General features: G+C 51.0%; 1 protein-coding gene and 1 pseudogene across 1 annotated transcript; both read left to right on the plus strand.

Moving 5' to 3' along the window:
- The first annotated feature begins 1,630 nt into the window (after positions 1-1,630).
- Positions 1,631-2,907, plus strand: LOC146178100 (uncharacterized). Its single transcript, XM_084579633.1, has 2 exons — positions 1,631-2,731; positions 2,793-2,907. The coding sequence occupies exons 1-2, from the start codon at positions 1,797-1,799 to the stop codon at positions 2,905-2,907; spliced, it is 1,050 nt and encodes a 349-aa protein (XP_084435759.1). The 5' UTR covers positions 1,631-1,796.
- Positions 2,908-9,213: 6,306 nt separating this feature from the next.
- LOC146178101 (uncharacterized) lies at positions 9,214-11,670 on the plus strand (annotated as a pseudogene).
- The last annotated feature ends 833 nt before the right edge of the window (positions 11,671-12,503 follow it).

The raw sequence follows: 12,503 nt of genomic DNA on the forward strand, positions 1-12,503 counted from the left end.
TAGGTGTCGATAATCTACGCAAAACCTCCAGCTGTTTTCTTTCTTTTTGACGAGTACTACCGGAGACGCCCAGAGGATGCTCGACGGCTCAATAATGTTGCTGGCCAACATTTTCTCCACTTCTTCCTTAATGATCCGGCGTTCGGAAAGAGTACCTCTGTAAGGCCGTCGTGAATAGGGCGGGCATCTCCAGTATCGATGCGATGTGTGACGACGGACGTTTGGCCCAGGGATCCGTGACCGAAATCAAAAATGTCGCTGTAAGACCGCAAAAGGCCGGAAAGTGCGCTGGCATTATCAGGACGCAGGTCAGAGGCAACCATGGCTGAGATGCGGTCCTCCGGACTATGTGACGGGACCGGTTGTGCAGGTCCCTCGGCGTGACGGTCGGACAGCACTGCAGAAATAGTAAAGCTAGACAAAGGTGACAGCTCGGCAAGGAAAATGCCTTCTGGGAGAACTTGCGAAGACATGCTGAAGTTGAGTACGGGAATGTGGGGGAGGTTATTCTCGACGTGTACAATGTTATGAGGTAGGACGATGTTGCGCTGTAGAGTGACGTCGGTGATGGGGTTGACAACGTAGTCGCCGTCAGGAAGGGAGGGAAAAGATGACATGGACACGTATACTGCTACCTCGGGAGGTAGGCGAGTAAATGTACTAGAGCGGAGACGAGGCTGGGAATGGTCAGAACTAGGGTCGTGAACACAATGGGGCAGGGCTAGGCGCAGAAGTCCGAAGGAACAGTCAATGAGAGCGAAATAGGCTGTTAAAAAGTCTAGGCCTAAAATCACGTCTTCGGGACTAGTAGTAAGACGGCGAAGAGCACTGGGACGTGGTGGCCGGCGATGCTGACGCGCGCAGTGTATATTCCGATTATGGTAGCAGTGTTTCCATCAGCGACACGAAATGTAGAGGTGTTTGCGGGCGTAAGAACTTTTTTGGGGCGCTGGCAGAACGACGAAGTAAGGACTGAAATATGGGCTCCATTGTCAATAAGGGCAAAAACTGAGACTCTGTCCACAAGAATGTCAATGAGGTTACGTCTGGGTCTGGGGGTCAGTTCCGAGCTGACAGTCTGGGTCGGTAATAAAGCGTCACTCCCGGGTGCTGCACTCGTTAGTTTCCCGAGTAGGTGCCGGCGTATGATGGGGAGGAGCTGCGACGAGGCACCAGTGAACGGGATCGACGAGCCAGTGGGGATGGAGATCGGCTGGAGCGACGGGCAGCGGGGACGGTTTCGTTGCAAGGCTTATCTGTGGCAATAATAATACGATGGCAATAATACGATGTAAGCTATGGCAATAATACGATGTAAGCTATGGCAATAATACGATGTGTGGCCGGCGTGATAGCAAATGAAGCAAATTGGCATGTCGTCTGAGCTGCGCCACTCTGAAGGATTGCGGCTAAGGTAGCGACGTGGGGAAGCCTGGCTGGCGGTAGCAGCAGCCACTACAGAAACAAGGTGCGTTGGTGACTGTGGCGGCATCCTGAGACGCAATGTGCGCGCCCGTCCTTTCCCTTTCTTTTCCCTCACCCCGCTCTCACGGACGTCATGTGACCGTTCTAGCTGTATATATATTTGATGGCTGAGCATTAACGGAGGTCATTCTTGGTCAGGAAAAAAAATGCTGTCTGCTTATCTGACATGGTGTCAGAAGTGGGGTCAAAGCCGACCCCGTGCGTAACAGCGCTGCAGCCCCGTCAACCGGCGAACGACCAGCAACTGCATCAAAGCGGTCCAGCAACTGCATCAAAGCGTTCCGGAGGCAAGCGACAAGCAACGCTTCGGAATGGCGGGAATCAAGCCTCCGAGGCCTTTCGACTTCCATAATGCCGCGGACTGGCCCGCCTGCATAGATGAATTTGATGACTACAGGATCGCGTCCAAACTACACGAGAAGCCAGACGAAGTTCAAGTAAGGACTCTTCTCTATACAATGGGCAAAAAATCGCGGGAGATTCTTCGATCGTTAAGCCTCACAGACGAAGAAATGAAGGACCTCAGCTTCATAAAGTCGAAGCTTCATAGCTACTTCATCAACACCAAGAATAGAGTCTACGAGAGTGCTCGCTTTAATCAGCGCAGCCAGCAGCTGCGCAAAACAGCAGACGAGTTCGCAACCGAGCTTAACAGGCTCGCAGACAGATGCGAGTTTAAGGACATGAAGAAATGCCTAATTAGAGACCGGTTCGTAGTCGGTCTACGGGACCATGCGTTATCGGAAGAACTGCAGATGGATCCGAATCTCACGCTGAACATTGCTTTTGCAAAAGCGCGTAAGAGCGAAGCGGTAAAGAAACAGCAAGCTGAGCTAAAAGGGGACGACAGTTCGATTCCAGACGCTTGCGTCGCCGCGGTAAAGTCTAAGAAAATGGCGTGTAGAAACACGTTTACACGCAGACAGAAGACTGCCAAAACAGCTGTCGTTTCTGCGTCTCATCCAAGAAGCAGTTGCCCAGCGCAACAAGAAAGGTGTAGGTTCTGTCGAAATTTAGGCCACTTTGAAAAATCGTGCCGAAAAAAGAAGCAAGAAGACGGGAATCTTGACGGCGTTTCCGAACCCGATAAGAAATTTCTCGGCATGGTCGAGCCGTCACATAAAAGTGCTTCTGCGCACTTCGTCAAGGTGCTGATAAATGACCACGAGGTTTCCATGATAGGGGATACTGGAGCGGAAGTGACAGTCGTAGGTGAAAATTTTCTTTCCGCGTTCCTTGGACCAAGCGGGCAATAACATCGGCCCGAGCAATGCAAGCATCCGTACAATCAAAGTTTGTCGCTGAAATTGGTTGGAAAGACAGCCGTTCACACCAAACTATTTACGTCGTACACAACTTGCGCACGCCCCTGTTGGGACTGCCAGCTATCAAAGCTCTAGGAATTGTGCATTTTCTGGATGAGTTGTCGGCTGCTGATGACATGGTACGCAAATATTCCAGTGTTCCTGGGGACAGGCTCCATAGCCGGGGAACATACAATACGCCTTGTGCCAAATGCAGTCCCTTATGCTGCGTCTACGCCACGACGGATTCCTATACCCATGAAAACAAAGGTCAAGGAAGAGCTCGACAGGCTAGAGCTAGAAGGAATGATGGAGAAGGTCGAAGAGCCGACAGAATGGTGCGCGCCTATTGTTCCCGTAGTGAAGCCGTGTGGAGCGGTTAGAATATGCGTCTACTTCACGCACCTGAACCAGTTTGTAAGAAGGGAGCGCCTTCGGCTGCCAACAGTAGAGCAGGTCATGTGTAGCTTTCAGGAAGGCGAAGTCTTCTCTAATCTGGACGCCAATTCCAGTTTCTACCAAGTACAGCTTTCCAAAGAGTGTCAAAAGCTAAACACATTTATTTCGCCGTTTGGGCGACACTGCTACTGCAGACTACCATTTGGAATCACATCAGCACCAGAACGTTTCCTGAGGAAGTTCTCGCAAAGTCCTAGAAGGTCTAGACGGTGTGCTGAACAATATGGATGACATTCTGATGTACGGCAAGTACAAGGTGGAGCACGACAACCGCCTACGTAACGTGCTTGACCGACTGCAAAAGATGGGCGTGACCCTGAACAAAGGAAAATGTTGTCTCGCAAAGTCCTAGAAGGTCTAGACGGTGTGCTGAACAATATGGATGACATTCTGATGTACGGCAAGAACAAGGTGGAGCACGACAGCCGCCTACGTAACGTGCTTGACCGACTGCAAAAGATGGGCGTGACCCTGAACAAAGAAAAATGTTGTTTCTCTGTCGAGCAGGCGAAATTCCTGGGCATTATTTTTGACGCCAGTGGTGTGCGCCCAGACCCCGAGAAAGTTAGGGCAATCAAAGAGTTGCCCCAACCTGAAAATGCCGCGGAATTTCGCTCATTATTGGGCATAATGAACCACCTCGCACGGTTCCTTCCCGACGCTGCGTCGCTAATGGCACCTCTGCGCAGCCTCCTCAACAAAGACAGCGACTGGTCTTGGGGAACACAACAGAAGGAAGCCTTTGAGAATCAAGGCAGCTCTGAGCTCGAGCAGGTGCCTGACAAAATACAACCTCGGGTACCCGACAATAGTGTCAGCAGACGCGTCTTCGCAAGGGCTTGGAGCAGTCTACTCCAGAACCAGCCGTCAGGCAAAAGAAGGCCTATAGCATATGCCTCCAGATCACTCACGAAAACCGAGCAGAGACAGTCGCAGATGGAGAAGGAAGCGTTGGCTTTGACGTGGGCAGCAGAACGCTTCGACGATTTTCTGCGAGGTCTCACGGTTTTGTTTGAAACTGATCATAAGCCTCCGGTTCCGCTACTGGGTCGTGGTCCTCTCGACTCTCTTCCACCTAGAATTCAAAGGTTCAAGATGCGTCTTATGCGGTACTCGTTTACACTTACGCATGTCCCGGGAAGAAATTAGAAGAGTTCAACGCTGCTGAACCGAATATTGAGCGAAAGCAATAGCTGCGGGTGACCGAGCATTCTTCTAATTCTTCTTCCCCAGCCCACATATAAAGCCCCTCTGTAACCAAGTCGTATGAACTTGCCTTATTGGGCTATAGGAGTAAATTGAATACTAGGGTCCTGGCAGGCTTATTCTGACATAACCGTCCCATATGAAACGAGAGACCCAAGTTGGCACTTCCTGCCAACTTGGTGGTCACCGCCGGGCCACGCTGACGGCTCAAACTGCGAGCAGTAAAAAAAGCCAAATACGCTGCCGGGTGTGGGCCGCCGCTGCCGCGCGCGGATGCCACGTGCTACCTGTGCGCATAGCTGCGCATAATGTTGTCATCAGTGCTAGGAACGTTGTGATCGGCCATCAGAATAGAGACGAGAAATACCAGGCCCTCGAGTAGATTGAAGAATTCAGTCTTGTTGAAAGTGGGAACATGCCGTCGGTCGTAATGTTCTGTGTCAACCGGCATTATATGCTCATCAAGAACATTGATGTCATAGATGAATTTTTTTTTTAAACTACACTAGATGCATTGGTCAACGGCATAGTCGGCACACTTGTGGAGATCGAACGAGACGTGATGTGGTCGGCCTGCCCTGACGAAGTAGGCAGTCAAAATAAAGCAAACATTAGTTGCCGGTGGGCGCATGACGATAGGGACAATGGGTTCCCATCGATCCTATGTCAATGAGCTTTGCAGTTAAGAATAAGGCATTGAGGCACGTTTCGGTGAAGAAGACGCCGTTTCCTTTGGTACCGGCCAGTGCCATGACCATCCATAAATCACAAGGTGGAACCTTCGACACGGTGGCCTACAAATACTGCAAGGACCACCCCAGAAGCTGGTTTCTTTAGCGCCTAGCCACGTCACTAGCATCCAAGGATTATATATTACAAACGAAGAAGATCATTGCTTCTACCACAATCTTAATAATCCAGACAAGTCGTTGGCCACGGAATTGCAGCATATCGAACAGCCCGCCCTTGACACGGTCTATGCACGCTGTGAAGCGCTGCTCCCAAACCCCGCCACAGCATACAGGATTGCGCTACTAAACGTTACTTCGCTGAAAGCTCACATAACGGACGTGTGTTCAGAACAACAGCTAACCATAGTTGATATCCTTGTGGTTGCAGAGACTGGTCTTGCACCGGAATGTCAATCTCTCCCAATCCCCGGCTAAATCTTGGTTGCTGATGCCAGTCGTCTTCAACCTAATAAGAAAACCGAAGTCTGCATCTACGACAAAACAAAGTGCCGCTGCTGTCGGACATCTACCTTCGATCGCAGTGACCAATGGAGAAGCCAACTATGTTAGGAGAGCGGCGTTGTCGTACAAGAAGTTTACGTGGCGCCGCGAACATCTGTCGAACATTCGATTAATGTTATTGCCTCCTGTGCACCAACTTACGGAACAGTTTCAGAGTTGTGTGTGACTTTGGGGGACTTAACAAGGAGCAGGACCCGTTTCATCATAATATGAAACAAAAATTCGACTTCATTTTTGCATGAAATCCCAAAGTGCCAACCACATAGTGGGGGGTACTGCTATTGATCTCATATGTCAAAGAGAATCTGTACATTCAAAGTTCAAGTTCAAATTCAAGATAGCTTTATTTCCGTCGATGTGGAGGCCCCTCCGCTCCCTCAGGAAGACCCTAGGGGGCCTCTAAAGGAGAGGGAGCCCCGCAGGTGACGTCTTTCGCAAAGCGTCCCGTGCCAGACGGATTACTCGAGCTTGCTGCTCCGGAGCCCGGCTCCGGAAGAGGGCATCCCAGGTTCCTTTCTCTCTGATTGCATCAATATGCCCGGGAGAATCGGGGCAATCCCAAATGAGCTGATCCTTATTGGCTATTATCCCGCATTTGGTGCAGAACTTTGGAGGTTCCTCTCCCTTCCCGTATAGATAAGGTGGAAAGAATAGGTTTGTTTTTAATTTTCTCCAGAAACTAAGATTTTAGGTCCATGGCCACGGCGATCGTCTGCGGCGAAGGCCTCCCAGGCATTGCTCCGCTTTATGAGAAGCACAGGCCTAATCGAAAGACTATGAGTTTGCTATGACATGACTGTAACATGATGTGATGTGGCGTGTATGTTATGTGACTGTATTAACTTCAACTATCCCTCTCTCACAACTTTTATATCCACCCATCCCCTTCCCCCAGTGCAGGGTAGCAAACAGGTTGCTTTTACTGGTTAACCTCCCTGCCTTTCCTCCTCATCTTCCTCCTCCTCCTCCTCCTTCTCCAGTCTGATGCGAGGCGCCGATGGCGTCCGAGACTGCTGCCGGGCGCGAGGCACTGGATGAGATGAAGGCGGCGGACCTTATGGATGACTTAGGAAGAAAATACGCCCCTCAGGGTGAGTGCAGAGAAAAGATTAGAAAGAAATTTGTACCTGGGAACGATAAGGAGGCTATCGCGCGAGAGCTTAAGCGAAGAGAAGCCCGAGCGATATCACGGAAGACAATGAAAGATAAGAACGCCGATCTGTACATTCAAAATTCTGCATACATTCAATTGAAATGGCCAAGTGTTACTATACTGATCACCGGGCGTCTATGCATGAAATAAAAAAATAAATGATGTTTGGCCACCAATGTCTCTTCATTGCTAATCACATAAGTTCAACAATAGGTTCGGCAACAGGCCGAAACCAGAGGAAAGTAGCTCTCGCTACTATATCCTGGCGCAGCTGAGCTAAGCCACTGCTAATTTTTATCAAGGTCTGATGCTCGTCACAAGCGATGCTAAAAGCTATGAGATTCTTAAATGATTTGAATTATGGTCCTTGTACCCTGCCCCTAAGAGGCTTAGAGCATTTGGGGTGTTGTGCGAATACCTGATTGTAGTGCTGAAAAACAGGCCTTGTGCCATTGAAGCTTTTGACAAACCTTGGCGCGTTGTTGTTGTGGCTGTAGGAAAAAGGGCGCGTGGCGGTCACTTAGTGGTCGGCGCTTTGCTGCTTAAAAATAAATTGGTTCACAGGAAAGGGGAGACGAAGTATCTGTCACACGTACTCTAGATATCTAAACCGTGCAGTAAGGGAAGGGAAGCAAACTGGCGTGAAAACGGAAAGAAAGATGCCATAGTGGAGGGCTGCAGAATTATTTCGACCATGGGGAATCTTTAAAATAGTCCCTGACTTGAAGGTGAAGGGTGGCTGATCCGGGCCCTAATTGGGCTGGGACAGGTAGGTCAACGCAGCTTGAGGCGGGGGTTAGCCTGCCACCGTATTTTATATGTTGTAGGCCGTCATTGCACCCGCCACCGCTTCGGTGGTGGACGACGACTGTTGTAGTGCGCGTTTTATCGCGAAAGCAATACTACGCCTGGTTTCGAGCCTTCAGCGTAGCGTGGTCCGGTAGTTACGCTTTACACCACGTGACTACTGACGTCATACGATCGCGAGAGCTGGGCTACCAAGTCGGCTCTTCAGCATAGCGTGGCTCGTAGCCACGTCAGGCGGTTTGCGCTTCTCCTACTAAGTGCGCTGTAATGAATGAATGAATGAAAACTTTATTTCCACCGAAAAGGAGCTGTAGTTAACAGGTGATGTGACGTCATAAGCGAGGCGAAGATGGGCTACCAAGTCGGCTCTTCAGCGTAGTGTGGCTCGTAGCCACGCCGGGAGTTTCGCTCTTCTCCCACTAGGTGCGCTGTGGTCTAACAGGTGGTGTCGTCTTCCATTGGAGTCACTTCGCCTCTCTTCTCTCTTCGCTAAGTAGAGGAGTAACCAGTCTGCAGTAGACCGTCATGTATCGGAACGTGAAAGTCTAACGAATGAGCACAGATTTACATACCAGCGCGCCTAAACGGGATTTCGGGTCTCGATCTGTAGTCTGGAAATTTGGAAGCGAGATTATGCGAAGGTTAATTGTGCTCATTATCCAATATCTTGTTTATTTATACATGGCCGGTAGCGTCTCCAGACAAACCTTTATGCTAGTAACAAGCAGTCACGTGCAGACAAGGTGACCTACCGCCAACTTCATGTCTGCGCAGACACGGAGCAAGCATTCAGGTCCGTTCGATTCAGCTGCACTCTTTGCACCAGTTCCGTAAAGTTCTGCGGCAGTGCCACAAGCGTGCAGTGTCAGTTCCAGCAGTTCAGGTGCAGCGTCGGCACCAGCTGCTTCCAAACGAATGGTAGAGGGCTGGCCGGGCCGTCTGCTAGCCTTGGCGTCGCCAACAAGCTGCGGCCGGCTGTGTGCAACATCGCGTTAGCCGACGCTAACGTCCCGGTTAACTTGATGAATTTTCAAATATTACATGACAACGAAGCTTTGCCATTAACCAACCGCGATGCTTTTGCCCCGTGCGTTTTAATAAACAGCACTTATCAACGAGAACACGATCGAGTTCGCCAAGGTAACGGCTATTGTACTCAAGAAGTAGACACGCATGCGGTGTGATGCATGCTGATTATATACTCCAATCATCACTATGTGTGATTCAATCGCCAGCTGACGCCGCAAAAGGTGCATATATTATGTAGCATGTGCGCTTGCTCCAAGACAGAGCTCTAATGCTGTTTCTGGACTCTGACCTGCCCCGGGCGTAACTGTGGGGGGCCTCGTTTACGCGACATTTGGTGGAGGTGGTGGGTGCAACTTTCATGCACCGGACACCCCCTACAAGCCGGGACCCAAGCCCAGGACGCACGCCTCAGGTAGAGATCTCAGTACATCAGAGCAGTAGCCGACTGTAAGGTCTTCCTCCCGAGTGCGGTCCTCTCTCTGACCACAAACCAACAAGAAAAATTGGTGTAAGCGCGATGAATCCGCCAGTATCGACCTCTCCGGTCCTGCTCCATCAGCAGCGAGATCCACCACGTTTCTACGGCCTGCCCCATGAGGACGCCGAAGACTAGCTGGAGCCGTTTGACCGAGTGGCTGTCTTCAACGCCTGGAACGCTGACTCCAAGCTGCGCCATGCCTACTTCGAGCTGGAAGATTCTGCGAGAACATGGTTTGAAAATCACGAAGCCGGACTCCGCACATGGGACACATTCAAGGCGGAATTCTTGCGTACGTTCACCAGCACATTTTGCAAGGAAAGAGCGGAACTTCTTTTAAATAGCCGAATACAACGTCCGAATGAAAGTGAGACGGTATACACCGAACAGATGAAGCGACTTTTTTGACGTGCAGACCCGACCATGTCGGAAGATAAGAAAGTGCGCCTTTTGATGAAGGGTGTTAAAGAGCAGTTATTTGCCGGCCTAGTGCGAAATCCACCAACAATAGCAGGCGAATTCACTAGGGAAGCGACCACCATCTAAAAGGCACTTGACATGCGTTCCCGGCAATATCAACGTACTACTGTATCCATGACCACCGCCAATACAATTGAAGCCATACAGTTTTCGACGGAATCGTTGCGTGATACGATCCGAGCGATAGTCCGGGAAGAGGTGGCTAAATACCTGCCAATTCCACCGCAGCCAAAGGTTGCAACAGTTTCTGACATTGTTCGAGAAGAAGTACAACAAGCGCTGGGCGTGCCCGCTCCCGTTGTGCCCGCACCCGTTGCAGCTACACTGCCACCCCAGACCTTGAGTTACGCCGCGGTAACCAGCCGCTACCTGCCGCCTTCGACGCCGTCCTACGAGTCAAGCGCACCGGTCACCCGTGGGCCTTTCGGACCAAACGTACGCCGTCGCGGCGTTCGAAGGACCGAAGTCTGGCGAACACCCGACAACCGACCGTTGTGCTATCATTGCGGGGAAGCTGGACACATGTTTAGCCGCTGTCCCTACAGGAATTTTAAGTCTGGATACTGGCAGATAGAGGTCGATGAGAAGGACCGCGGAAACGCGGCTTTCATTACACCTGATGGTCTATACGAATTCCAAGTTATACCCGTCTGCCTTTGCTCCGCGCCCGCAACCTTTCAGCGACTCATGGACAGCGTTCTTGCAGATCTGAAGTGGACGACGTAATTATATTTGCTCCGAATTTCGAGGAGCACCTTCGTCGCCTAGACGCAGTACTAGAAGCCATCCAATCGTCGGGCCTGACTCTGAAAGCCCAAAAATATCATTCCGGTTACGAAGAGCTCAAGTTTTTAGGCCATGTCGTGAACCAGGTAAGAGTTCTGCTCGATCCTGAAAAAACTGTTGCCATAGCCAATTTTCCAACTCCCCGGGACCAGAAAGAAGTTCGACGCTTTCTTGGATTATGTGCATATTATCGGAGTTTCGTGAAACACTTCTCCAAAATAGCTCTTTGCTCTTTTCACCAAGGCCTTTTGGGCTTTCAGGTCGGCGCAGGCGAGTAGGGTCGCCTCGCAGTCCTCCCGGGTGGTGGTTTGGTTAGGTGCAAAGGCAGGGTTGGAGGGGCACGCCCACACCATGTGGAAAAGGTCCGAGGACATTTCCCCGCATCCGCGCAGTGCGGGCACTCCCCGGAGAAGGCACTGTCAAAGTGTTTAAGTGACGCCGGGCACATCATGGTATTCGTAAGGAGGAGAAGAAACACGCGTTCCTCCGCTCTTGTTAACCCTTTACACGGGTGGGGGTAAATATTGTGTCTGTTTTGGTACAGCTGCGTAATTTCTGTGAAAGTGTAGGCTGGTGTGAATTCGTCTGAGGAGGAAGGAGATGAGGTTGCCCGGTTAGAAAGCGCGCGGGCGGCGGCATCTGCTGCCTCGTTTCCTCCTAGCCCATAATGGGCCGGAGCCCATACTATGAAGCGGTGGGATGGACTTTCCACGTACGAGCTGTTTTGCAGCAATCGGTACGCCAGGTCCGAGCTGCTTTTTAGTAGCCGGTAGGCCAGGTACGGGGCCCAGCCCTGTTGAAAGTTCCTACACGCCCCTCGCGAGTCCGTTATGATTGTTTTGGAATCAGAGTGTGTTGCTGCTAACGCGATGGCGACCTACTCTGCCTGCGTTACACTTCGGGCTTTAAATGTGAGCCAGTTTACCGTTTTGGACTCGTGGATCACTGCCGCCGTGTACCACCTGCCTTGGTGCGGGCCGGACGCGTCCACATAGTACACTCCGGGTTTCCCTTCGTAGTGATGAACTAAGGCCTCTGCCCTGGCCATGCGCCTACCCTCGTGGTCGTCTTTGGACATATTAGTGGGGAGTGATTTTATGTGCAAGGCGTATCGCCACACCTGGGGAAGCCTTACTCTTTCCTCGGTTACAGTCGTGTGTTGTATGTGTAGACGGGTTAATAGGCTACGCCCTGACGGTGTTTGCGATAGTCGCATGTATTGACTCGTGAGGTGGGCTTCTCTCAGCTCCTCGAACGAGTTCGTCATACCCAGACCTTGGAGTATCCGGTTCGACGTTAATAGCTCTATTTGAGCTTTTAGGGCTGCTATCTGTTTTCCTAATTCAATTTCTACCAAATTGGGTGTAGGTGGAGAGGTAGTATTGGGAGTAAAAGGGGCGACCCCACTCACCGGCTGCTTCCCGTTCTTGACCATGCTGGCCCAGTTCCTCTCTTGATTGTTTTGTTTAGAATTTGGCTCCATGTTAATCAAAGGGGGCGGGAAATTCTCGCTCCTTCTTTTCTTTCTCTTGTTTTCTTCTTTTTCTTGTTCTTGTTACTGGATTGTTGCTGCTCGTTCCTTTGGAATTTCGCAGTGCAGTCTTTACAGTTCGTGGCGTGTTCGCCGCCACATACCGCACATTTTGGATTGCACTCGTGAGGGGCCCGCACCCCCTCCACAAACGGAGCTTGCATTCCGCAGAGACCACAGTTTTCTTGCCTCGGTGTCGGGCAGGCGTCTTCCCTATGTCCCACCGTGCCACACAAGTTACACGCTAGTATGGTGCGACGGCAAGTGGCTACCGGTATAACTTCCGCGTTATACAGCACAGCTCTGGGCTTGTACTTCCCTTCGAAGGTGACCCTTGCTTTGTTCGAAATGCCGAACTTTCGGATCTCCAGGATTTTGCTCTCTCCGCGAAAGCGTCTCACCTTCACTCGCAGGGATTCGGTGATCTCCTGATTGGCCACAGTGATGACTCCGTGTACCACGTTGTCCTCACTTTGCTTTACATGTCCACGCAGATAGAGGTCTTGCCCTTGCGTTCGGATTGCAAAATCAC

This window comes from Amblyomma maculatum, chromosome 9 (genome assembly GCF_055883805.1).
Source record: "Amblyomma maculatum isolate TAMU_Amacu chromosome 9, ASM5588380v1, whole genome shotgun sequence".
NCBI classification, from domain to species: domain Eukaryota; kingdom Metazoa; phylum Arthropoda; class Arachnida; order Ixodida; family Ixodidae; genus Amblyomma; species Amblyomma maculatum.